Here is a 24,748-nt window from a genome sequence, read left to right on the forward strand (position 1 = left end):
GGTGATAGTGTCATTTGTATTTAAAAAGAGAATTTATTGGGATGTGTAACTAAAAATTTCAGTGATTTTAATGACTTCGGGTAGGACTGGATCCACAACTTTAAAGGAGGTCATCCATCTCCTGACTTCTGCTTCCCTTTGTTTTGACTTCAAAGATTTCAAAAGGTTCGCTTCACACCAGGCTCCTGGCAGCTCCAAGCCTGTATCTTCATAGCAATCTCAACAGCAAGAATGCCAGCAAAGTCCTAAAGTGACTTCATTGGCTCAGTCTGTAGCCAGAGGCCTGGGGTACTCCTGACCAGGTCTACACCCTGTACCCACCCCTTAAAGGCTAAAAGAATTGGCTCAGGGACTAAATGGCTGTTTCCAGGGGGAAAAGGAAGACGTATACACCAGCTGTCCCCAAGTTCTAAAATTATGTTCCTCACATTCTTCTTAAGGCCAGTTACTCAGACCTTCCTCCCAAGTAGGCATTAGGTTTGATAGCTAAAAGCGTGATGATAATGAGGGCCCTGCTGGTCAGGCTGGAGGAAGAAGGGTAGGAGCCACCCTCTTCTCTGATAGAGCCTGGTGGCAGATTGGATGGCAGGGTCTGGAGGCTGGGACTTCCTTTGGAGAACCTGAGGGAAATGAAAGGGAATGGGGTGGGGTAGGGAGGCAATGGCTACTCATCTTCCTGGCCCATGGTATAGGGGTAAGAGAGGGGACCGGTTTTTTGTTTCACTATTTTTTAAGTTTATTTATTCATTTTGAGAGAAAGAATCTAAAGCAGGCTTTGTTCTGTCAGCACAGAGCCCTACATGGGGCTCAATCCCATGAATCATGAGATCATGACCTGAGCCCAAACCGAGAGTTAGTCACTTAATCTTATTTAAGTAATCTCTACACTTCGAACTCAATGACCCCGAGATCAAGAGTTGCTCCTCCCAACTAAGCCAGGCACCCCCCGAGTGGGGACCAGTTTTGACCAAGTGATTCAAACAACTCCTTTATTGAGTCTTAAAAAATAATCCCTGTAAACACCTTAAACTGAGAACGTGAAGCTGAGAAGTAGGATCCCAACAATTTGTGTCCTTGAAGAAAGTCCTCTGAAGAAAGCGGCTTCTGCTCTGCAGGCACAGATTGGAGTGGGGGGTTGGCGGGCAGCATATCTGCTTTCTACAAGTGGAAAGCCTCCTGGGAAAGGTGAGCTCAGTTACTCTCCCCATCACTGCTGATGATGCCACGCATATGTGACCAATCTGGGGGTGGGGGGCGGGGCTGTTCATCCTCTGAGCCCAAAGTCCGGCGGTATAGCTCCCCTGGGGGATCTGCTTCTCCTGAAGGGTTCCAAGCTGTGCGTCTGCGTGGCCGACCTAGATTGGGAGGCAGGAAAAGCAGGAGATCAGTTGTCTGAGAAAACCCTAGCCCCACCTCTTGGGGAGTGGAAGGCAATCCCTCACCTGAACCACTGATGATGTTGGTAATGTCCAAGGAGGCTACCTCAGCCGCCTCCTCCCGCTGCTCCTTCAGGGCCCGACACTTCTCTAAGGAAGGATTGCCTGGGGCAGAAGAGGCTCATGATCCTCTCTTCCCCAGCAGCCAAGGCCCTCTCCCACAGCCTCCAGGGCACACCCGGCCTCACCCTTCATGCCCAGGGCTTCCAGCTCTGCCCGGAGGACGCTGAGGCGCTCCTTGTGTGAGCGGCAGGGGCCCAGAAGCTTCTTGTAGTTTCGATGGGCACCACAGGCCCGAATGTAGCGCTTTAGCCTCATCACGGCTGGGTGGTCCTCACCACGGCGACCGGAGCCAGCCTGGCAAGGAAAAACAGCAGCTGAAGGCCAAACCTTCAGAGTTTGAGACGAGGTCTCCGTCTTCCCTAAAGGTGGCCTCCCAGCCCATCTTCACCCTCACCTTCCTGCCTTTGGACTGCGGACTGCCATCTGTGGAAGAGGAGGAGGAGCTTCGTGCCCGGCCTTTCCTGGAGCTTTTCTTGGAAGAGCGGTTCCCCCTCTCCCCCTTAGGGCTATCCTCTGCCTCACTGTCACTCACCTCCCTCTCTGAGTCACTCGCCTCACCACTGATACCGCCCGCTTTGGCTGTCTTTCCAGCACCTTCAGCAGTTGGTTTCACCTTTCTCCAACTGTCTTCCCCATCCTCACTGCTTCCACTCTGCCTTTTCCCACCTTTCTGCGGGGTCCTGTCCTTGCTCTTTCTCTGCACCAGGGGCTCTTCATCTCCCCCGCTGTTATCCCCACTGCCTGCTGCTGCTTTTTCCTCTTCTTCCTCTGTTTCCCCCAAGTCTCCTAGTAGCCTGGCTGCCCTGCTTTTCTGCTCGCAGCTCCTCTCCTCCCAAGCTGACTTTTTCCCTCCACTGCCCCGGGCTCCAGTTTTCCAATCCTTTTCCTCTTTCTCTCTGTTCTCTTTCTTCTTGGCTATGGTGTCTTCCTCCTCACTGTCCTTTGCACTTTCCTGGTGGCTTTCAGCACCTTTCTTTCCCTCCGCCTTCTTTCTTGTCCTCTGGGCAGGTTCCTCCTCACTGTCCTCACTCTCTTCCCTGGCCAGCTTCCTACTGGCTGAGGTTTTGCCCGGTGCCTGCTTATTCTTTGTCACAGGTTTCTTCCCAATCCTGCCTCTGGACTCCTCCTCGTCCCCTTCCTCATCTTCCTCACTGCTCTCTTCCTTTGAGACCTTACTTGTTCTGGCAGAGCCCTCTTCCTCCTCCCCACTGCTCTCCTTCACCTCCCTCTCTAATCCAGTCTTTGCAGCCAGGTCCCTCTGCTGTTCCTCATCACTGCTCTCCTCAACTGCTTTCCTTGAGGCTCGCTTTGGACTCTCCTCCTCTGCTGAACTGACTTCTGCTGCCATCCCATTCTTTGCTGAGAGGCCAAAACAGTCTGGACTGGAGGCTGCAGAGCTGGGCTCTGGAATATGGAGAGAAAAGAAGGTTGGGATGGGTTCCTCCTGTCCCTTCTCCCTCCACTTGGGATTGGTTACCTCTGACAGATGGAGGGAAGGGCAACAGAAAACACAGCTATCAATCGGTCCACCCTATTCCTGGTTCCTGACTCACTGGCCTCGTACCCTCATCTAATGCTTTGGGATATAATGCATGCACGATACTTTTTGAATGAACCAACTATACAAAAGTCACTAACCTGACTCCGAATCGAAACGGAACCTTTTTCTCCCAGGGCCACTGCTGGGGGTGGGAGGCCTCTTAGCCTTCTTGGCAAGATCTGGCCTCTCTTCCCTGGCACCTGCTTCATCCACCTGCGTGGGCGCAAGAGGTCAAAACGTGTAGGAAGGTTGTGTTCCCTACGCCATCCCAGGCCCCTCCTCCTCAGCAACAAACCCCGCCTCCCGCGGCCCAGGCTCGCGCCCACACCTGCACTTTCAGCAGCTCCTTCTCCACCAGCCGCTTTAGTGCTTGCTTCTCGTCGGGTTCCAGGTGGTCGCGGCCCGCGTGAGCCAAGAACCTCCGCCGCACTATGGAGTGCGTGAGCGTGCTGCGGAGACATGTGTCAAGACGGAGTCCCCGTCCCGCCCCTGCCCTTTCCAACCCCAATTCCAGTCTCTAGTGCACCTGAGGTCCGGGCGGCCTCGGAAGAAGCTACGGATGAACTCCTGCATCTCGTTCTCCCGCGCCATTTTGCTCCACCTGGGATTGGTGGCTCCCGCCTTTTTTTCTTCTCGGCCTCCGTCACCGCGTTTGACAGGAGCTTGCGCACTCGGGAGGGTCGTGACGCGGTGAGGGGAGGGACGGTTGGGGGTCGGTGGCGGGTCGCTTGGACCGAGAACTTTGCCAGACAAAACTTGTTTTCCTCGGGTAGTTGGAGGGTCTCGCGGCTCCTTTTCTTAGGACCAATCGTTTTTTCAAGTTCTCGTTAGAAACCGACTGGGCGCCCGCAACCTTTGGGTGTAACGTAATCAACCTGCGACACTGCCTCCTCTCGTGGTCACAGGCCCTAGCTAGGCGACTGTGATTTCGAAAGACAGATGGAAAAGGATATCCTCGCCTGAAAACTAAGAATCCCTGGAGGCAAGTCTTGCGGCTTCTGATTGCTAAGCACATCTGGAACCAGTAAACGTGCCTCCGTCGTCCGCCATCTTTATGACCTCATCGCGTCGCTGCGACGCCATCTTCAGCGTAGTCCCTGGAAGCAACGTTCCTTTCCCGGTGTTCCCTAAGAGGGCAGCCCCTGTGTTTAAGATTCCTGGGCGCAGGGTACGCCGGGAGTTGTAGTCCCAGCGGACACAGCCTTGCGAAGTCTCCGGAAGTGGAGGCGTGAGAAGCCGGGCTGAGCAGGCTCCGGGTAGCGGGACGCCCGACTCCTGCTGGGGCACTGCTCCCGGGGCAGGTCATGAACGGGCCGGCGGACGGCGAAGTGGACTACAAGAAGAAGTACCGGAACCTGAAGCGGAAGCTCAAGTTCCTCATCTACGTGAGTGCCGGCGTGAGAGGTTGTGGGGGGTGAGGCCTGGAGTCTGTAGGACCTCAGTTTACCCACGTGTAAAGGGGAGTGGAGTGAGCTGTCCCCAGGTCCCGGGCGTCTTTACGGGTGGCCGTTGGCTCAGCGCCCCACCTTGCCTGTGATACAGGAACACGAGTGCTTCCAGGAGGAACTGAGGAAGGCGCAGAGGAAGTTGCTGAAGGTGTCCCGGGATAAGAGGTGGGACACGGTGGGGGTGGGGGAGTGGGGGGAAGGGGAATGCCTGCGGGTGATATGGCTCCTGTGGATCTACATTCGGACCCTGTCCTTGGAATTAGGCCACAAATGCATGGCGCCTTCCTTGGGGCTGTTGCAAGGATCCAACGGGCCGACTGGACAGGACAGGGTTCCGGGAGAATGTTACTGGGATGGCAACAAACACTCTTGTTCTCCCCGCCTCTTCCCTTAGTTTCCTCCTAGACCGACTTCTGCAGTACGAGAACGTGGATGAAGATTCTTCTGGTGAGCAAGGTCATGAAAAATTGTTGGAGGACATGGCTCCTGGCACTTCAGCAAGCCTCCTGGGCCCCTCCTTTTAGGCTGCGGAGGCTGGTAAAAACCTCCGGTGGTTCTTAAATCTATCGGTTATCCTTCACTCAAGCATTTATTGCTTTGCACAGGGGATACAGTGGAATTCGCATTCTGGTTGAGGGTGATAGGAAAGCAAAGCAGCTAGGGTCTCAGATGTGAAAGGAATAAAATCAGGGTTGTATGGTAGTGATTGGAGCAGAGCAGGGGTTGATAAGCTTTTTCTGTAAAGGACCAGGTAATAAATAGTTCACGTTTTGCAGAGCTGTTGCAGCTACCCAGTTCTGCTGTGTTGGTGCAAAAATAGCCAGAGGTGATCTGTAAATAAATGAGCTTGGATGTGTTTCAATAAAACTGTATTTATTGACACTGAAATTTGAATTTCATGTAATTTTCACATGTCATAAATAGCATTTTTTTTTATCCCTGCCCCCAGCCATTTGAAAATGTAAAAGCCATTCTTAGTTTGCAGACCGTGTAAAAGCAGGTGACAGGGAGCGTCAACAGTGCTCAAGAAAAGCCTTTTTCAGGAAGTAATATTTGAGCTGAGACCGAGATAAGAAGCAGAAATCAATCTTGGAAAGATAGAAGGGAGAGATTTTCAGGTGGAAGAAATGACAAAGGCAGAGGGAAGAACAGACCAGGCTGTCTGGAGAGCAGCAGGGCTGAAGCATGTAGTGTTTCCAGACTTTGTTTTGAGCGTGGGACTCATTACATCAGACCAGGTCCCTCCGTGCATACTTACTTATAAAACAATTTAATGAAAAAACAATGTTAAGATCATTGTATACAATTTGTTCTGTTGGTGTGTAGACTTTTTTCTTTCTTTCTTTCTTTCTTTCTTTCTTTTTTTTTTTTTTTAAAAACTTAATGCTGGTTGCAAACCAATCAATTGACTTGATGACCCCACTAATGGATTGAGACCCACAGTTTGAAAAAGTACAAAGGTGGGCATTTGTGGTCCCGTTCCAGGGTCCGGTCCATGTAACTCATTTGAAATACGGTCACCTCTTCCCCATGGTGCCTTTAAACACTGGTCTGGAGCAGGGGTGGTCAAGCAACAGTCAACGAGGCTGTTTGCTTTTCTAAGTAACGTTTTATTGGAACACACGACGCCCATTTGTTTATGTATGATAGGATGGCGGATGATGCGTGAGATCAGAGAAACAGGCAGGAGCCAGCTCGTGTAGGTCAAGGCAAAACGTTTGGCTTTTTATTGTTTCTCATTGTCTATCTACTCCTTTCCTGAGATCTTCCAGTTAGTTTGCTGTTTGAGGGGGGACTTCGGGACAGGAGCTATGAGAAAACCAGCAAGTTCACGGTCACAGTGGAGTGAATCTGAGGGGTGACAGCCACAGCTGTCAGCCACCACTCCTATCCGGGAAAAGCCCACAGTCTGGTCAGGGAGACACCCACACACGACACATCTTAGCACAGTGTGAGGAAAACCATGACAAGTGAGAGTAGCGAGTTGTGGGAGAGCCCGCAATTAACTGAGCCTGAAGGATTCCAGAAGGATTCTTCCCAGAGAGGTAGCATTTAATCCGCTTCCTAAAGGATCTCTCTGAGCAGGGAAATTGGGAACAGCATATGATCACTGGCCTCGGGTTTTTTTGTTTCTTAAGTTTATTTCGTGTGAGAGGTGGGGAGGGACAGAGAGAGAGCCCCAAGCAGGTTCCACACTGTTAGCGCAGAGCCCAATGTGGGGGCTCGAACTCACAGACTGAGACCATGACCCAAGCTGAAGTTGTCCGCCTAACCAACTGAGCCACACAGGTGCCCCTGTCAGTTATTTGGAAGTGAACCATGGGCCTTCGAGGTGAAGTACAGAACCGAGAGATGAATTTCTTTTTGAGAACATAGGTGGGCATGATGTGGATAGTACAATTTGGTTGGGAGACCAGAAAGGTAGGTTGATACCAGATTAAGAAGCACTCCGAGTGCTTGCAGGCAGTGGGGAACGTCACCAGGAAGGCCGTGATCGACTTTACCTTTAGATCATTCTGGAATTGAAGTACTCAGTGGGTGGAGGGAGAGGTGAGATCACTTAGAGGTGATTTTGATGGTGGCCCGACCTAATAAAGGCCAGTGGTCTAAAGTGGTCAAGGAGTCAGAGATGTGGGTTCAAGTCCCAGCTCTACACTTTGCTCTCTGAGCCACAGTGGCCTCCTATGGAAAATGGATGTGATGCCCTCAACTTCCTCCTTGGTTGGTTATGAAGACAGGGAGTAACAGTGACCCAGAACACTCTTTCAGAGCCTGGCACACAGTTAAGTGCTTGACAGATGTGTTATGATGGAGTCCAGGCAGGAAGTCCATTGTCAAGGACGTTTCAGGAAGCTGGAGAGGCTGTGGGCCTCCCAGCATAGCATGTATGTGCCATCTGGGGAGTCAGGTTCCCTGGGGCCCTTCCATAGAGTTGAGATTGCACCTCTCTGAGGTAGACTGGAACCCCCCTCCCCCCCGCTGCCCCACTGATCAGCCCTCCCCCCTCACAGACTCAGATGCCACTGCATCTTCAGATAACAGCGAGACAGAGGGAACACCCAAGTTGTCGGACACGCCAGCCCCCAAGAGGTGAGAAGAAGCCATCGTTCTTCTCTGGGGGTGGAGGGTAGGGGGGGTACCTGGGCTTCCTAGCTGCTTCTGACCAGCCCCCTCCCCTGTCCTTTCTCCAGGAAGAGAAGCCCTCCACTGGGGGGTGTCCCCTCCCCCTCCAGCCTCTCCCTGCCTCCTTCAACAGGGTTTCCCCTTCAGGCCTCGGGGGCCCCCTCCCCATACCTGAGCTCGGTGAGTTGGGGTCAAGGGTGGGAAGTATAAGTGAGATGCCTGGGAAGAAGGTGGGCATCGTTTGGGCAGATGGGCTTCATGAGGGGTGAGGCCGGCCCAGCCCTGGGGGCGTCTGTCTGGGTGTGACCAGCAAGCGTTCCTTGGAGGGGTGTGAGTCGGGGCTGCCCGCTTCTCTCTGGCGTAGGAATGGGGGACAGACGTGACTGAGGAGAGCAGAGCTCAGGACAAAGTCCTGCTGCTGTCCCCTCCCCTTCTGTTCTCAGGAGCCACACTCATCACCATCTCTTGTTTTTCCATTCTTCCTCCTGTTTGCGTTTCTTCCCTTCACCCCCCACCCCATCCACTCCATTTCCCATCTCCATCCCCTTGACTCCTGCCTGCAGCTGGCTTCCCCCACCTACCCCCCATTCCCTTCCGACTACCTGGCCCTGCAGCTGCCCGAGCCCAGCCCCCTGAGGCCCAAGCGGGAGAAACGGCCCCGCCTGCCCCGGAAACTCAAGGTACCCTGATTGGGGAATGTTAGGGAGGGGCCAGGATGGCAGCAGGACAGCCAGCTGAGGGAGGCTCAAGACAGGGGCTGGGGCCTGTCCAAAAACTTCCAGGGATTGATTTAGGGCTGCTGGGGGCCCAACCCAGGGCCAGGCGCCGAGGGCCAGGTCAGAGAAGTGCTGGCCCATAGGCTTGGTGAGGAGAAAAATGAGGGGTAGGACCAGCCTTGTGGGACTCAGAGTGAAGACTCCTGGAGGCCAGTCTCGTTTTTCATAGCTGTTCTGTGATGCCAGGCAGTCCCAGGGGACAGGCAAAGTCAAGGCTGCACCAGTTAAAAACCACGTGACCGTGAGCAGGTCTCTCTGACCCTCTAGATCTCCAGTTTTGCGTCTGTAAATGAATGAGTGATGAACAAGGGTTTCTGGAGCACCAGCTATGTACCAGGTACTGTCTTAGGTGCTGCAGATGCAGTAGTAAACAAAAGAGACAAGAAATCCCTGTTCTAGCAAGAGCGGGGGAAAATGGACCCGATAAATCGGTGCCAGTGCTAAGACATGGACCCAGGTGAAGAGCATGGGAAACTCCAGGGTAGATAGGAGCTGATACTTATGGGGGTCTGGTCTGGGACGGTATTCGGTCAGAGGCTTAAAAGAAAGGAGAACCAGCCATGCAGCTCTCTGGGAAAGTGTTCCAGGGAGAACAGGCAGCGCGAAGGCCCCGTGGAGGGTGGGTGTTTGGCTTGTTCAGGGACCAGGAAGGAGGTCGGTGTGGTCGGAGGCAAAGGAGGGGTAGGTGGGAGAGTGAGTAGATCAGAGAAATAACCAAGGGGCAGGATTGTGGAGAGCTTTCTGGGTATCGTAAAGATTTTACTTGTGCTGCGAATAAAGCGGGGAGCCATGGTAGAAGGTCGGGCAGAGAGGAATCTGCTCCAGTTTACGTGGTTCGCTGCTGTGTGGAGAGTGGACTGGGGAGGGGCTGGGTCAGGATGGATGTGGGGAGACCTCCGGGGAGGCTCCTGCGGGGAAGCGGGTAGAGCCGCTGAGAAGTGGCTGCTGGATCGATTTCAAAGATTGAGCCATGGGAAGACCAGCACGGCCTGTGGGAGAGAGCAAAGGCAAGGGCGAGTCCAGGGTGTGGGTCCCGAGCCAGGGAAGAAGTGGGCTAGCCTTTCTCTGGGACCAGGAGATCTGGGAGGAGCAGCTTTGGGAGGGAAAACGAGTTTGGTTGTGGATGCATCAAGATGTTGGCTGGAAATGCCAGCCAGACAACAGAGGAACGTGAGCCTGGGGCTCGTGGGTGCGCGTTTTGAAGTCATCAGCGTGGAGGCGGGCGCGATTATTGGGTGAGAACGTGGATGGAGAACAGAAGAGGCCTGAGCACTGAGCCCCAGGAGAGATGGGGCACAGAGGACACAGTGCCCTCCCAGCTCTGAATCCAAGTGGAATTCAGACTGGGCAGGACAGCTTTCAAAGTGGGTAGACTATAGACACAAGGCCCTGGAGCCAGGAGCAAACTGAAAGGTCGCTTTGTGGCGATTAGGAGTGTGGGTTTTGGAGTTCACATCTCAGCTGTGTCTCTTACTCCTTCGGTGACCTTGGGTCTTGAGCCTGAGAAATGGGTAGATAATGCGTGATAATGCTGGCCCTTCGATCTCCTTGGCAGGGATTTTGCTTCTCGTCTGTAGGGCAGGATGGTGGAGAAAGCAGGGGTCAGCGAAGCCTGGAGCGGATGGGTAGGGGTGTGGCATGGCGGTTTGACGCTTTCTAAAGTGCTGGGTCCTGAAGAGCTAAGTTCTGATCATACCAGCACGAGAAGGTTGGTTGAGAGAGGGGCTGGGATCTGTTGCTGTGGTGGAGGAAGGGATAAGTCGGGGAAGGCCTCCAAGAAGAGGTCATGTTTGGGCCCAGGGAAAGTGAGATTTGGAAATTTGCAGGCTGAGCAGGAGTAGAAGGAAGACGAGAGACATGGTGAGAATATTGTTTGGGCTGACGCAGGAGTGAGAAGAGAGAAGGACGTCGGAAGGAAAGACAGGGTGAGGTGGGGCCGCAGAAGGCCTGGGTATCCAGAGCCAGGATGTCCTATTAAGGGGTGGGGGTCACTGAACTTTCTGGTGACTTCGTCTGAGGAGACAAGAGACAGGCACAAAGACAGGAACAGGTTAGTTAGGAGCCTGGGCCTCAGTCAGACAGAGTGGGTTTGAGTCCCAGGTCCTCCAGGCACCCACCTTGTGACATTGAGCAAGTCATTTGCCCCTCTGAGCCTCGACTTTCTTCTCTGTTCAGTGGGGTTAGTGTAGGATAAAATGAGTTAAAGAAGAGAAAACACGTAGCCCAGTGCGTGGTCCCTGGTAAGCTGTGGGTAAACAGGAGTGCTCTCGGTCACACAGAGGCAGCCGTTGAGTAAGGCCAAGCAGGTGTGGGCTGTGGGGACGAGGGTGGGGATCCAGTGGTGGCAGCCAGAGGAGGGAGGCTTCCTCATGGAGCTGGGCCTCCTGTCTATCACTGGTCCCAGCAGACTCTTGTACCTGGAGGCACCGACCAGGAGGTAAAAGCCACCGCCACCCCAAGGACAGCAGCCTGAGGGCTGAAGGTGTGAAAGCAATCCCAGGGACCACCGTAAAGACACATATAAGCGCTTCCTGCCACCCCGACCTGGGGCCAGATGGGACACACTGCCCACTGGGGTCCCAGGAGCCCTGTGCCTTAAAAGTCTCCCTTTGCAAGTCTCAGATTCCTCCTCTGGCCCATGACCTCCCCTCCCTTCGAGGGTGTTCGGAGTGGTCAGAGACTGTTAATGGAAATCACCTGGCACAGAGCAGGTGCTCAGTTTGTGCCCACAGGCAAAGGGTGAGACCCCCCCCCCCCCCCCCCCAGAGCTCTCTGTGGGGAGGACATCCGGCGACGGTGAGGCTGGAGGGTCGGGCAGGACAGAGGCCACTTCTCAGCCTCAGAGGACAAAGCAGGACTTTCGGTAAATAGAAAAAGGCACTCCAGGTGGAGGGACCGGCCTGTTCTCAGGCACGCCTTACCACCTGTCCCAAGGGCAGCGAGGAGCCTTTCCCTTGTGTGGAGGAGTGACGTGCTCAGGTTTGTGTTTTAGAGAGCTCACTCTGGCTGCAGTGTGGAGGAAGAGCTGGCTCTGGGAGAGGCTGAAGGCAGGGAGTCCAGTTAGGAGGCTGGGACCGTAGCCCAGGTGAGCTGTGAGAGGAGGGCCTGGCCTGGGCCAGCGGCTGCGGGTATCCCAAGGAGGGGCCCATCCAAGATATAAGAGGTAGAAACCTCCCGCTGGGGGTGGGGGGGTGCAGAGACCTTGGACACCCTCCACCTAACCAGTGAGTCCCGAAGTAAGAGGGAGGAGAGGAGGCCAGTGCTGGCAAAGTGGGGTCTGGGGTGCCCAGAGGTGGGCGGGCAGGCAGGTACCGGAGGCTGACTCTGACCGGCTGTGAGTGCCAACACAGGGGCAGCCAAGGTGCCTCCCTGGAGAGGGCAGGGCCAGGCCTTCCCCTCCTGGTTTCTGTAAGACCCCTCACCACCACCACCCTCATCACCGCCTCCATCACCACCCCTCACCTCCAGGCACTTGCTGGTTCGAGGCTCAAGGGGCTGAGGTGGGGCAGGCCCCTGATTCCAGCATTGGCCGGCCCGGCTGTGTCCACTACCCCTTGGATGAATCTTTGCCCCCTTCCCCATCCCCCAGAACTGCCTTAGGAGGCACTGCCAGCCCCCTGGATTCCAGTGCCTCCCTGACAAGCCCACCCTGTGTTTCTTCCCCCTGCTGCAGATGGCCGTGGGACCCCCTGACTGCCCTGTGGGAGGGCCGCTGACTTTCCCAGGCCGGGGTTCTGGGGCTGGGGTGGGGGCAGCCCTGGCCCCACTGCCGCCCCCCAAGATGCCTCCCCCCACGATCCTCAGCGCCGTCCCTCGGCAGATGTTCAGCGACGCGGGCAGCGGGGACGATGCCCTGGACGGGGATGATGACCTGGTGATTGACATCCCGGAGTGACACCCCCACCCCCACCCCCGGCCAAGCCCTTGCCCCGTGCCCAATGCCAGCACACACGAGCCCCCGGCTTCCGCAGAGACGTTTATTGACGCCCAGTTGCCATGCTGCGGCCACTGACACAATCAGAAAAGGCGTAAACATGCACGAACGTCCCCTGGAAGGTGGGTCCCCACTGGGGAGGGCACAGGCCCTGCCCTCACATCCCAGCCCCATCCAGGGGACAGTTATTTAAATGAGTGGCCAGGAGCACTGCCACCTCTCCGAGAGGCAGAGACCTTGCGGTGGCCCCCCACTTAAAAGGGCAGCTGTACAGGGCTAGGTTGGTTGGTTGGTTGGTTGGTTTTTAACGAAGATTCTGTATTAAAGGAGTGGCTCTTTTTTGTTTTTCGTCCTCTTTTTTGGAAACATTCTCCTCCTCCAAACCCCCCCCAATCCGACCTCCTCCCTGCGGGCCGAGGGGGACGGGGCAGCCTGGAGAGGCAGGAGAGAGGAGCGCAGCCCCCTGCAGGTGTGCACAGGATGGGTGTTTGCATATTTGCGTAGTAGCGAGTCAGGCAGGAGGAAGTTTGCATATGTGAATATAGATCTCCACGGTCCCTCACGAGAAGACAGACCCACAGTCACGCAGACTCTCACAAAATAAGACAGGTAGTGGGGGGCGGGGCTTCCACCCCGTGTAAACGTGCAACACACTCGTGCGAAGGTTGGGTACTGGACCTGGCCCCGGGGGAGGGGGGGGCCCTGTGCTGGGCAGGTGTGGTCCCGCTCAGGCCGAGGGCAGAGCCCCGGCCGCAGGGGGCAGCTCGCTGGTGAGGGTGTGCCAGCGTTCCAGGGCTGCGTCCGGCTGCTGCAGACAGTCACGCCAATGCTTCCGGGCCTCTCCCCGAGCCCCAGGCCCCAGGGACACGCCACCTGGGAAGCAGGGAGAGGCAGGCAAAAGCAGGGCCCATCTCACTGCGGGTCTGCGCCCCCCCACCCCCATCAGCGCCACCCGGCAGGCTTCCCTCCTCACCGATGAAGTCGTTCGATTTGCCGATGTCATAGTCCCAGACTGTGACTTCCAGAGTCTTGCTGGCCAGAGCAGAGAGCTCCATCTCATAGAAGAAGTCCTGGGGCAGAGCAGGCCACATCTTCCCTGAGGCCCTGGCCCCTGTCCCGAGCCCCAGCCCCCCTTGATTTCTGAGCCCTGCCCCACTTACCTCGTTAAATTCTGGATTGAGAGTCTTCTTCTTCACACACGTTTTATGCTTGGATTTTTTATCCACGTCAGGCCTCAGGTACCTGCCGAGGAGGGGGTGGCGGAGGAGTGGGGAGGTCAGGGGCAGGTGAGGCCCCGGGGGAGGATGGGGCAGAGGTCAGGCTCCCTGGGGAGGGAGGGGTGGGCTCACGTCTTGACGTAGGGGTCGGAGTAGCCGTTGACGTCCATGGCGGCCAAGTGGGCGCAGCGCACGATGCCCACCAGCAGCCCCCGGCGCCGAGAGCTGTAGCTGAGACTCAGCAGGATGCGCCCACGCTCTTCCAGCAGCCCGGAGCCCTGCTCTGCCTGTTCCAGCTGTGGGGCAGATGCAGGGGTCAGCCTGCATCCTCACCACCCCCCACCCAGGTGTGGTCCCTGTGAGGTGCCTCACCTCCTTCAGGTAACAGGAGATGCCCCTCAGCGCTGCTGACATGGAGGAGGGTGAAGCCAGCTGAGGGGGCAGAGAGAAGGTTCTGGAAACCGGCCTCCCCAGGGCCCGCTCCCCCCACCCGGCACCCCACAGCCCCACACAGACCGGGACCTGGCGCTCAAGGCAGATGTTAAAATGTTTCTTCTGTGAAGGCTTGAGGCGGCGGAGGGGTACTCTGATCTCCCCAATGAATTCATTGTGGCTCAGCTTGTCCTCGTCACAGACGGAGATCCTGGCAGGGAACTGCAGGGTCAGGGCCCCCTGGCGTACCTGAACCTGCTCCAGTGTGGGGAGAAGGGTCCTCCGACCAAACTCTGAGCACCTGAAGCCAGTGCTGGCTGTACCCTAAATACTCTGCGCCTCGCCTGTCTCACGGGCCGTGTGGTGAGCACCAGGCCCGGAGCTTGAGAAGGGTGCTTTGATTTGCTCTGTTCCTCCACCCCTCCCTTTCCAGCTGCCCAGGCCATCCCCGGTCCATCAGGACCTGCGCCGCCACTGTAGGAAGCCCTCCCGGATCTTGAGGCCCACTACCCTCCACTGCCTCCACTCAAGAGCCTGGGGACAGGATCCAACTGAATGTGCCCAGGGCATGCACTGGTGGATGTGGGTCACAGGTTCAGTATGTGAGGGCTAGAAGGGCCTTGAGCAGCCTTGCGCAGCGGGACAAGGATCCCACACCTCCTCTGACGCTCGTGTCCTTTTCTGCATGGAGCCGGGGAACCAGCCTGGGAGGAATACGGGAGCCCAGCCATGAAGCAATGGTTGCTTTTAGTTCCATGCGTCCCCTTCTGCAGCCCCCTGCACTTTCTTTTGTCCTGATGCTCTTGAGGAGCTATGTCACGTAGGGATATTTATACCCCAGCTCTGCCACTTGCTGGCCACCTATGTGACCTTGGACAAGTCACTTAAGCTCCCTCTACCTCAATTCCCACTCCCATAATGAGTACCTACCTCCCAGAACTATTGGGATCAAGGGAAATAAATGTAAAGACGCATAGCCCAGGGCTGGGAGCACTAGTGAGCACTCAGTTATTGGGCCTAATTCTCTCCCATCTGAAAGATGGGCCAGCCTTCCTGGAGTCAGGTCTGTCCTTCCCTCCAGTCTGCCTCACAGCCAACATCAGGGCGATCTCCAAAACACAACCCTGACTGTGCGCCTGCCCCAGTACAAACCTTCCCCTGGTTTCCCAATTTGCCAAGAGCGCCGATAAAGGTCTCCCAAGCCTGGGTTTTGCTGCCCTTCACTCAGGTCGGGGACTACACCCCCCACAGCTCCCTCTCCTGGGCTGATGGAGCAGGTTTCCTGTCCTGATGGATGTTAGGGAGACACAGGCAACAGCATGGTTGCTACACAGGTCTGACTTGTCAGGGGCTCGGAGGAGGGGTCTCGGTGACCAGAGAAAGCTTCCAGGAAGAGGCACAGCCTACATTTTGAGTGGGATTTAGTCTGGCCAAGAGAGAGGAAGCAGGGAGCACTTTCCATGGAAGAGACACAACAGGCAAAGGTCAGGAGCATAGAACCTGACCACTCCGAAGACAGCAGTCCTCTGTTGGAGCAGCAGTAGGAGGAGATATTTGGGGAACAGGAATGCCAGGGAAACCTCTGACCTACTGCCAAAGGGGATGGGGAGCCCGTGATTGTTCTTGAGCATCTGAGAGGCACTTAATGGGAGGCAGATCAACCAAAGAAGGTGCCAATGACAGCTGTCCCAGAGGACAACTGAGATGGAATCCTTGGTAACAGGGAGAATGGAGCGCTCACCTGAGCACCTTGTGGGTGATGTCATCATCCGTGATCCCACTGTACGTCAGATCTTCATTCCACACGGGATTCAGCGTGTTCCTCTGAGTCTTAGTTTTTAGCTTATTGGCCTGAGGTGTGGGGGCAAACGTTCTCAGGACATGTCCCCCTGACCCGTGGAGGCTGAAGGTAGGGGAAGGTTGGGGGCAGACCCACAGGCCGAGTCAGGCTAGGGGAGGAAGGAGGACGTTACCTTGCAGGCTCCAGGCAGCAGGTGCAGCTTGACGTAGGGGTCGGCCAGGCCATTGAAATCCATGGGCTTGAGGCCCTGCAGGGGAGCGGAGGGAAGAGGGCTGTAGGCTCCCAGCCCTCCCTCTCTCCCTCCCTCCCTCCCTCTGCAGAGTGGTTGTGGAGAGTCAAGAAGAAGGGTGCTGGGGGATAGGGGGAGGAAGAAGGAGAAGGGATCCAGCCCAGGGAAGGAAAGGTGGAAAGTCACCCCTCCCAGGGTGCGAGGCAAACAGGGCCAGGGCTTGGGGGCGGGGAGAACCCACCTTGGCCCTGAGGATACTACAGTGCAGAGTGCAGGAGGCCTGGTCGTAGAGAAGGTCAAACTCCAGCATGCCCAGGGCGGCTGCAGAAGAGGGAAGAGTCAGTGTGTGAAGACAGGTGTGTGAGACCGGTGGGCAGACGGGCTGTTGTGCTGGCGGTGAAGGTGTGTGCCCGGCTGTGTCTGTCAGCCTGCGAGTGTGTGCGCGCATCTGGGTCCCTGGCTGGGCCGTGACTGGGGCTGTGTGGGTGGTTGAGTGTCTCAGCAGAAATATTGAATATTGAGCCTTGCTGAAACTGTAGCCTCCACACTGACTGCAGCCGTGGTGGGCCCGCCTCCCCCAACGCGCCCAGCAGGGCCCCAGCCCCTTTCCACAGCCCTGAGGTGGTCCCCCACCCCACCCCACCCCACCCCCTGTTAGCCCCAGGGCCCTTCAAGCCCCCAGACTCACTGGTATCATCCGAGTCGTAGCTGTCCACCTCGGCTCCCTCCTCGGGCGTGGTGGCCCCAAGGAGGGCTGCAGGGGGGGCCAGGGCCAGGGGGGCCAGACGAGCAGGGGCCTCCCTGAAATCCCTGCCCCCGCCTTCGGGTCCTGGTCCCCGGCGGGGGAAGTAGTCAGAGATCTGCCGGATGGGCCGGATGGGCCCGGGGCACACGTTGATGGCCATGTGCTCCTGGATGTTGATGGTCATGCGGTCGCCCCTGCGGCCCCTCATGCAGCACCCTTGGCTGCGGGAGGGAGGTCCAGGAGAGCATGAGCCCAAGACGGACTCCTCATACCTGCTGGCTGCTGGCTGAGGGCCAGGCGGCAACCTCCCCAGTTGGTGGGGCCCTCACCGGCCTCCCTTCCCAGGTGTCCAGGGAGAGGGTGGCCTGTGCCAGCTGGTGGGCAGGCAGGAGGCCTGGACCCTCCAGACCCCAAGCTTTGCTCTTCAGGGGCTGGCCTGCCAGCCCTCCCCCCCACCCCATAAGTCCTGGCGCCACCTCAGCCATGCCCACATGCCTTTGGATTGTCCCTATGTCATCTTCCCAGCTCCTGCCCCTCCTCCTGGTCGGCCGTCTGCCCCCCCACCCCACCCCTGGGCTCTGCCTGCTGGGAAGCAGCCCCACAGGCCCCCTCCTCTATCTCTCTTAAGCTCTGTCCATCCCTCTGCACCAGGCGCTCCTCTGGACCGGGTGTCACCTTCCCTCTAGGCTTTCATTGCCCACTGCCCCTTCATTCAGCCCCAGGACCTGCCTGCCTGCCTGCTTGGTACCACCCCCCCCCAACCCTGCAGCCCAACCCCGGGACCCCTGCCTCCGATGCCTCCTCCTGAGACTGGCTCTCCAAAGAGGAGCCAGAAATTGCAGCCTCCGGGGAGCTAAACACCCCATCGGCACAGAAGCTAACACACACGCTCGCTGTCACCCTCACGCCCCCCGGCGGCCCAGCCCTCTGCACCTGTGTCTCTGCCTCCAACAGGTGCCCAAGCACTGGGGGGATGGCGGGTACAGGCTGGGCGGTGGCAGCCGGCGATTCCCGGGGCGGCCAGCGAGAAGAGCGCGGAGTCCGGTGGTGAGAGCCGAGAGGGAGGGAGGGAGAGCAGGAGAAAGTGCGAGGAGGAGGGGGTGAGCGAGGTGGAGGCGAGGAAGCAGCCGGCGCAGGCGGCGGGGGGCGGGGAGGGGCGGCCGGAGGCTGGGGAGGGGGCGGGACTCTCCCGCCGGCGTCCGCCGGGCACACTTAGGGGAGCACGCGAGTGCACACACACACACGGGCACTCCCGCGCACACGCCTGCGCCCACGTGTGCACGCTCGCACACATGCACAAACCCACCCCGGAGAACTTCGCATGCACACACTCGGAGACACACGGGCTCCCTGCGCCACCGGGAACCGGCAGCGAGAATTGCCCGGTGTTCCCCAACTCCCCGGGGACCCGGGCCTCCGCCCCCGCCCCCGCCCCCGCGCCGGGCCCGCGGCCCTCTCTGCCCTGTGGTCTCCTCGTTTCCAGGCCGGGTCTGCGGGGCCCGACCACCCGCCTGGTTGCCATGGCGACGCCCGCTCCTCCTCCCCCTTCCCCCCCCCCAGTAGCTTCACGCCCCTCCCCCACGGAGAGCGTGTCGGGGAGGGAGTAGGTAATCAGGCCCCCCCCATCCCCAGACCCGTAGGGGCGGGGCTTACAGTTCCGCAGTGACCCAGGGGTGGGCAGGGGGAGGGGATCTGATCCGCCCGCGGTCTCTGGCCTGGGATCTGGGGGTCCCCGAGCCAGGCTTGGGGAGCCTCACCGTCTGAGGGAGGAAACAGGTCCGAGCCTCTTCTCTGTTGCCGTTCAGGCGTCTCTCCTTGTGGCCCACCCTAGCCTCTGAGGGCCGGGGTCCCCTTCTCAGGGATGGCATCTCCCTTGGGGATCCACCCTCCCTCACCCCACCCCCTGCCATCTCCGATTCTGTCCGTCAGGCGGGAAGGGCCGTCCGGCTTCGCTCTGAATGCCCCTGAGCCTTGCAGTTCAGCTCCACACCAGCCTGCCATTTCCCACCTGAACCCTGCCATCTGCCTGTCAAACTCCAGCCTGAGATCTTTGCTCTTCTTTGCCCTGAACTCGCCATCCCCCAACCCCACCCGCGCCATCCCTGCCCAAGACTGAGTCCTCAGAGTTCTCACAGTGGCCGTCAAGGCCTTCCAGCCCAAGACCCTGGCTTCTCCCATCTTGTCACCTCCGTGACCTTTGACTGGCTGGCAGGAATGTTCTTGCAGTTCCTAGAACACACCTGGATCCCTGAGGTCTCTCGACCTTTGCTCACAGGACCTCCACTGCCTGGAAGACCTTCCCTTCCTTCAGGGGTCACCCTGGGTCACCTCTTCCTTGGAGCCTTTCTGGAGCACCCCCACCACACCCCCTAGCTCCCAATGTGCTATCTTAGACTCAGTTCTCACCACCCTGGTTTGTCATGTCTCCCCCACCCCCCACCAGGGAATGCCATGGAGGCCGCCCCAAGCAGGCCTAGCACTAAATTGGCCTCCGTAAGTATTGTGATTTTAAAGTAAGAGAAACGTGGCTGCACAGTCATGTGAATATACTCAACAGTACTCAACCGTATGCCTGCAAATGCTTAAGACGGAAATATTGTTGGGGTGCCTGGCTGGCTCGGTAGGTCATCCAACTCTTGATCTCGGGGTCGTGAGATTGAGCCCCATGCTGCGCATGGAGTCTACTTCAAAAAAGAAAGAAAGAAAGAAAGAAATACCGTTATGTGTATTTTTTTAACGCACGATTTTTTTTTTAATGAGAGAAAAGCAAAGTCAAACCACACTGAGATAGCACTTAGCACCTACCAGATGACAAAACTCAAAGCATCTGTTAACACACAACGTGTGCAACGCTGTGGGTAAATGGGCACCCCCATCTGCGGAGGCCATTCTGACGGTGGATACCAAGATGACGAATACACAGACTCTTCCACCCAGAGATTCCGCTTCTAGAATTTTATCCTATAGATAAATCCTAGAATTTATCCTCATGCTGGCCCATGAGCAAAACCGTTGGAGTTCAGGATTATTAACCACAGCGCGTTTACAACAGCAAAAGACTGGAAGCAACCTAAGTGTCCACAGGCAGGGGATTCATTCAATCAGGGATGACACAATTTCATACGATGAAATAGTATGCAGCCAGGACAAAGAAAGAGGCCCCTGTGCTTGTACTTGTAGAGTCATCATGCGGTCTCAAGTTAACTTAAAGTAAGGTGCAAGGCAGCACGTACAGAATGAGGAGAAGAGAGTTCATATATGTTTGTTTATGTGTGCCTAACTTATCTTTGGAAGGCTGCCCAAGAAAGTGGTAACTACATTGACCTCTGAGATTGCTGCGAGGGAGGTTTGGGCAGGAATAGGAAAGACTTACTTTCCATCCTTTGTACCTTTTGAATTTTGTACCGTGCACATATCCTGCCTATTCAAAAGAATACATTAAAATAATATGTATTTAGGGGCGCCTGGGTGGCTCAGTCGGTTGAGCGGCCGACTTCGGCTCAGGTCATGATTTCACACTCCGTGAGTTCGAGCCCCGCGTCGGGCTCTGTGCTGACAGCTCAGAGCCTGGAGCCTGTTTCAGATTCTGTGTCTCCCTCTCTCTGACCCTCCCCCATTCATGCTCTGTCTCTCTCTGTCTCAAAAATAAATAAACGTTAAAAAATATTAAAATAATATGTATTTAAAGGCAACCATCAGGCTTCCTTCAGGGATGTCCAGGATCAGAGAGGAAGTAGGACTCGGAGACCCTGTCCAGGACCAGAGCCGGCAGGTTTGGAGCGAGGCAGATCTGGGTCTGCGTGAGAGGAGGGGCAAGCTGGACAAGAAGCCAGCGGTCCTGCCTCCTCCACTGTGGCCCCTTTTCACAGCTTAGCTCAGGCCCAGAAGCCCAGCTACACAAAGCCTTATTGGAGGAAACAGGGATAAAGCTGGAGCTCAAGCCAATAGCAGGGGAAATGGCAGACAGTGCTGAGCCCCGGCATGTTCACAGGTGGAAAGGTTCTCTTCCATCCATTTAGCCGATAAATATTTATGGAACACCTACTGTATACTCTGGTGACAACTGTGACCAAGATCAATGATCTCTAGCTTCACGGCCTTGTAGGGGAGGCAGACAAAGAGACACCTCCAGTGCAGTGAGATTGATGCGGTGACGGGAGATGGTCAAAAGGCCGTGGGAGTTCCCTTCCCAGGGGAAGTGTTTTCTCAGCTGAGACCCGGGAGATAGGAGAAGTCGGCCGGTTCAAGTGCAAGGGCAAGCGTGTCGTAGGCACAGGCGTGTGCAAAGGGTGGCATGTGCCAAGGGAGGGAGGTCGCGGCAAGAGCTGAGGTGGGGAGGTGGACAGGGCTGGGCAAGAGCCTTGCAGGTCAGGGTAAGAAGTTCATAATTCACTAGGCATCACGGGAAGCCATTGGAGGGCTTTAAGTGGTGGGTCCGAGTGTTCTGGTTTGTTCTCCCTGAGGGAAGAGTGAACAGAGAGAAGTCAACCAGTCTACAGGCTGTTGAAATACCAGAGGAGGCATGGGGTTGACAGTGGGCAGCAGCGGAGGGGGAGGGAAGTGGGCGAACTTGAGATTCATGTTGGAAAATTGAGCCAACAGGTCCTGATGATGGCTTTGTCAGGAGGTGGGGGGGGGGGGGGAGGGAGGGAGGGAGGGAGGGGTTGACCTGACTCCTGGGTGTTTGTGTGGAGCAGAGCATCTAGATGAACAATGAGACCATTCACAGCGTTGGAAAACAGGAGCCAGTTTGTGATAGGAGAACCAAGAACTCCACTTGGGATCTATTGAGTTCGAGATGGTTTTGGACGTACAGAGACACGAAGCAGGAAGTTGGGTAGAGGAGGCTGGAGCCCAGAGGAGAGGACTAGGCTGGAAATATACATTTGTGAGTCACCAGCATATAGATGGTATTTAAAGCCATGAGACTGAATGAGATCACCTAGGGAGAGAGAATATAGACAGGAAGGAGAAGGTCCAAGGCTGAGCTGGCTGGAGAAGGAGGAACCCTGAAAACTGGTGAGGCAGGGACAGGCACACCCTGCTGAGAGACAGACAGAATGGACAGAGGAAGTAACCTTTAGATTTGGCAAGTTAAAGGGTCATTTGTAGACTTGGCAAAAGTGGCCTCAGTGGAGTGTTGGGGACCAAACCAGGTTGGGAGGGGTTGAAGAATACATTAAAGGTGAGGGAATGGAGACAGCGAGTGTAGACAGCCCCGAGGGGTTGTCCGTCTATACTCTGAGTTCTCGCCCCTGTGATCCCTGAGGTCAGAGACCATCCCCTGGCGATTTCTACTGAAGCCATACATGGAGCCCAGCACATAGCAGGAGCTCAATACATGTACCTAATGACTGGATGAATAAATGAACGGATAATTCACTGCCTGTGTCTAAAGGGCCTTTCCTGGTAGAGAGGACAGCTGTATCCTTTTGGGGCAATTGAGAAAACTGTAAGATCCACGCCAATGGCCAAAGGCTCTGGACCCCTTCTCCCAGCTAAACGAGGGAAAGGATGGGGAGCAGTTGCACACAGGCCTGGGGTGGGAACCCTGCTCCACCCCCCCCACTCCTCCCCCCAGCCATCCCCCTGCTCCTCCCATGCCTGTGACTTTGGGGAGAGAAGTGAAGGGGAAACAGTCCCACAGGAGGTCCCATAGATGTTAGTCTGCCTCTTCCCCCCTCCCCCCCCCCCCCCCCATTTTCTTCTCTCTGGGCTTTATGGTTTAGGAAATAGAAGTTGAGCACGGCAAGGACCTCCCAAGACTAAGGGGAGGAGAATAGATGGGTAGACCCTGAGCGCAAGAAAGATGAGGGGTGGGGATCCAGTGGAGGGGGGTGCCTCCATCGTAGGGCAGAGGACGTCCCAACCCACCACAGACCCATGCCTGGTGTGGGGGTAAGTCCTGGAACTGCCACTGTCAGAGATTGTTGAACAGGCAATTGTGTAGTCGGAACTGAGGAGACCCTGAAGTGTCCTTGGGCTTGAGTGGGGCGGGACACATCTGTGACAGACAGGCCCACCTGCCAATCCGAGGGGAGCTAACTCTTAGAGGCTGAGACGGGCCTGCAGGACGGAAAGTGGCTGTTGGGAAGTGACAAATAAAAAGCAGGGACTGGAAACGGGAAATGGGAGGGCCCTTGGGGGAGCCCACCCAGAGAGCGGAGCCTACGAGGGCTCTGTGGGTGACCAAGAGACCCGCGTCGAGATGGGCGGGGGGAGGGGGGGCGGGGGGGTTCCTCTGACAAACCTCGCGCCTGCAGTACCTTTTCCTGCAGCACCTGCGGGAAGAGGCGGGAGGAGGGCTTGGAAGGGCTGGAGCCGGGCCATCCCGGGTGGGAGGGAAACAGACAAACGTGGACGCCGCTGCCACCTAGTGGTACAAGCCTGTTATTTCTCTTGGCTGCCAACCCCAGGGTCTTCCTCAACGGACCCCTAAGAGATCCCTAGGCCCTTGAATTTGGTGACACAAGGCAAAGGGGAGCGTCCGAGAGAAAGATGCACACCCCTGGGAAGTGTGCATTGCCTACATTGCTTTCTTTGCTCCTCTTTGTCCCTTTTCTGTATAATGCAGGCAGGCTTGCTGTGATGGGTAAGTAAGTCATCTGTGTTAAGCGGTGGATCCAGGGGTAACTGGAGGTGTTTATCCCTGCCCTCCCTCCAGGAAGAACTGGCTGCCACACACAAATGCACCTCTTCTTCGTCCCAGCTTCCAGTACTTTCTCCCCTCAACCCGGAGTTCCTGATCAGAATGGCTCCAGGCTGTGACATCACAGAGCCCCCACCCCTGTCACAGGAGGAGAGGAGTCATGAGGCTGTGGCTGTGGGCTTGGGTGTGGGTGTGGCTGCTGGGGCTGGGGGCCATAGAAACAGGTGGGAAGCTGTCCCGGGAGCCGCGGGAAGGAGAAAGTCTTGGGGGTTAAAGGGCCAGTCTGCCCGAGGAGCTGGGTGGCCAAGGCTGGGCCTTCCTCTTGCCCTCCACATTTCTCTCCATCCAGCATGGGCCTTCTCATGGAGAGCTCAGTTGATCCTTGAGAGGTTCCTGGAACAAAACCAAGCCCCTCCATAGCCACACTAAGGCCGTGTGGCCTGACAGGGTCCTGGGTTGGCGTCAGCTTCTTGGGGTAGAGGGCATGGGTCTGCTGGATTCTTGAGGTAGACTTTGCTCCCTAGCACCCAGCCCACAGAGGGCCAACACCTTGACCCGGGGAGCAGAATCTGTGCTCTTCCTGGACAGACCTGACTTCTTTGATTACCCGGACTCAGACCAAGCCAGGCTCCTGGCCGTGGCCCGGTTTATTGGAGAGAAACCCGTCATCTTTGTTAACTCAGGTATGAACCAGCTTGAGACGGCCTCCTTCCTTGCCGGGGTCTGGAGAAGAGCTGCCCTTGGCCCTCCAATTGGAGGTGAGTCCAGGGTCCCCATCTCCCCCTTCTTGTCTAACAGGATACAACTCTGAGTTCTTCTATCACATCCTAGTGGGTGCTCTGGTAGTGGCCTTCCTCTTCCTCCTTTTCCAGTTCTGCACACACATGTAAGCCCCCCCCCACCCCCGGCCCCTACCGGCCTCCCGCCCCACCCCAGCTTTCCTTGGGAGAGGCTGAAGGACCCCAAAGCCTAGGGAGGCAGGGCGTGGCCTCCCACTTCTGATCTCATACCCCATAGGAGCTGCCAAAAAGGGGCCTAAGGAGCCGGACAAGGGCCTTGCACTCTGCCCTGAGTGCCCAAACCTGCCCTCCTTTCCCGCTGATGAATAAAAGTCTGCTTTTTTCTTCCCTGACTGCTCGGTAGCCATCCAGGGGGTCCTGCCCCGTCCTGTGGTCATCTGTGCTTTCTGTCCCCAGACCCCCCCCACCCTTCCCAGCACCAAAGAACTGGGTGAAGAGGGCCTTGGTGGCGTTCACGCAGATCGTCTTTATTAGCGGTCTGTAAAGCACCTCCCAGGGTCCCCTGACCCCAGACTGGAGGAAGCCTTGAGAGGTCTGTAGCACCAGGGACATGCC

The 24,748-nt window shown here is 56.7% G+C and overlaps 4 protein-coding genes across 10 annotated transcripts; 2 read left to right on the forward strand and 2 right to left on the reverse strand.

The window, feature by feature from the left end:
- Positions 1-975: 975 nt before the first annotated feature.
- HIRIP3 (HIRA interacting protein 3) lies at positions 976-3,701 on the reverse strand. The gene is made up of 7 exons (XM_047838862.1): positions 3,566-3,701; positions 3,368-3,488; positions 3,138-3,252; positions 1,894-2,903; positions 1,625-1,793; positions 1,443-1,541; positions 976-1,355 (listed from the first exon to the last, which is right to left on the reverse strand). The coding sequence occupies exons 1-7, from the start codon at positions 3,628-3,630 to the stop codon at positions 1,192-1,194; spliced, it is 1,743 nt and encodes a 580-aa protein (XP_047694818.1). The 5' UTR covers positions 3,631-3,701; the 3' UTR covers positions 976-1,191.
- A 586-nt stretch (positions 3,702-4,287) lies between these two features.
- Positions 4,288-12,662, forward strand: INO80E (INO80 complex subunit E). Of its 6 annotated transcripts, none has more exons than XM_047838869.1 (8): positions 4,288-4,424; positions 4,582-4,652; positions 4,882-4,934; positions 7,499-7,577; positions 7,655-7,790; positions 8,174-8,290; positions 11,379-11,471; positions 12,060-12,195. In XM_047838869.1, exons 1-7 carry the CDS (start codon positions 4,344-4,346, stop codon positions 11,448-11,450), a joined length of 609 nt encoding a protein of 202 aa, XP_047694825.1. In that variant the 5' UTR covers positions 4,288-4,343; the 3' UTR covers positions 11,451-11,471; positions 12,060-12,195. The 6 variants fall into 6 exon arrangements, with proteins under 6 accessions (XP_047694825.1, XP_047694826.1, XP_047694821.1 ...); XM_047838870.1 differs by having other exon boundaries at positions 7,679-7,790; XM_047838865.1 differs by lacking the exon at positions 11,379-11,471 and having other exon boundaries at positions 12,060-12,662.
- A 138-nt stretch (positions 12,663-12,800) lies between these two features.
- On the reverse strand, positions 12,801-17,813 carry DOC2A (double C2 domain alpha). Its single transcript, XM_047838863.1, has 11 exons — positions 17,678-17,813; positions 16,688-16,965; positions 16,241-16,320; positions 15,943-16,017; positions 15,711-15,820; positions 14,054-14,180; positions 13,910-13,969; positions 13,670-13,833; positions 13,481-13,562; positions 13,294-13,390; positions 12,801-13,193 (listed from the first exon to the last, which is right to left on the reverse strand). The coding sequence occupies exons 2-11, from the start codon at positions 16,950-16,952 to the stop codon at positions 13,048-13,050; spliced, it is 1,206 nt and encodes a 401-aa protein (XP_047694819.1). The 5' UTR covers positions 16,953-16,965; positions 17,678-17,813; the 3' UTR covers positions 12,801-13,047.
- A 5,301-nt stretch (positions 17,814-23,114) lies between these two features.
- On the forward strand, positions 23,115-24,522 carry CE3H16orf92 (chromosome E3 C16orf92 homolog). Of its 2 annotated transcripts, XM_047837462.1 has the most exons (4): positions 23,129-23,617; positions 23,918-24,076; positions 24,192-24,279; positions 24,411-24,522. In XM_047837462.1, exons 1-4 carry the CDS (start codon positions 23,554-23,556, stop codon positions 24,430-24,432), a joined length of 333 nt encoding a protein of 110 aa, XP_047693418.1. In that variant the 5' UTR covers positions 23,129-23,553; the 3' UTR covers positions 24,433-24,522. The 2 variants fall into 2 exon arrangements, with proteins under 2 accessions (XP_047693417.1, XP_047693418.1); XM_047837461.1 differs by lacking the exon at positions 24,192-24,279 and having other exon boundaries at positions 23,115-23,617; positions 23,918-24,151.
- Positions 24,523-24,748: the final 226 nt, after the last annotated feature.

This window comes from Prionailurus viverrinus, chromosome E3, assembly GCF_022837055.1.
Source record: "Prionailurus viverrinus isolate Anna chromosome E3, UM_Priviv_1.0, whole genome shotgun sequence".
Taxonomy (NCBI): Eukaryota; Metazoa; Chordata; class Mammalia; order Carnivora; family Felidae; genus Prionailurus; species Prionailurus viverrinus.

Bases quoted from the DNA above. Each gene is read 5' to 3' on its own strand.
- HIRIP3 (XM_047838862.1), bottom strand. From the start codon at position 3,630: ATGGCGCGGGAGAACGAGATGCAGGAGTTCATCCGTAGCTTCTTCCGA. The intron at 1,542-1,624 runs GTGAGGCCGGGT...CTTCTGCCCCAG, and splicing joins GGAAGCCCTGGGCATGAAGG to GCAATCCTTCCTTAGAGAAG. The intron at 1,356-1,442 runs GTGAGGGATTGC...CTCCCAATCTAG, and splicing joins CAACATCATCAGTGGTTCAG to GTCGGCCACGCAGACGCACA.
- INO80E (XM_047838865.1), top strand. From the start codon at position 4,344: ATGAACGGGCCGGCGGACGGCGAAGTGGACTACAAGAAGAAGTACCGG. The intron at 4,425-4,581 runs GTGAGTGCCGGC...CCTGTGATACAG, and splicing joins AGCTCAAGTTCCTCATCTAC to GAACACGAGTGCTTCCAGGA. The intron at 4,935-7,498 runs GTGAGCAAGGTC...CCCCCCTCACAG, and splicing joins CGTGGATGAAGATTCTTCTG to ACTCAGATGCCACTGCATCT.
- DOC2A (XM_047838863.1), bottom strand. From the start codon at position 16,952: ATGAGGGGCCGCAGGGGCGACCGCATGACCATCAACATCCAGGAGCAC. The intron at 16,018-16,240 runs GTGGGTTCTCCC...GCTCCCCTGCAG, and splicing joins GTAGTATCCTCAGGGCCAAG to GGCCTCAAGCCCATGGATTT. The intron at 13,194-13,293 runs GTGAGGAGGGAA...CCTGCTTCCCAG, and splicing joins CAAATCGAACGACTTCATCG to GTGGCGTGTCCCTGGGGCCT.
- CE3H16orf92 (XM_047837461.1), top strand. From the start codon at position 23,554: ATGAGGCTGTGGCTGTGGGCTTGGGTGTGGGTGTGGCTGCTGGGGCTG. The intron at 23,618-23,917 runs GTGGGAAGCTGT...TTTGCTCCCTAG, and splicing joins GCTGGGGGCCATAGAAACAG to CACCCAGCCCACAGAGGGCC. The intron at 24,152-24,410 runs GTGAGTCCAGGG...CATACCCCATAG, and splicing joins CCTTGGCCCTCCAATTGGAG to GAGCTGCCAAAAAGGGGCCT.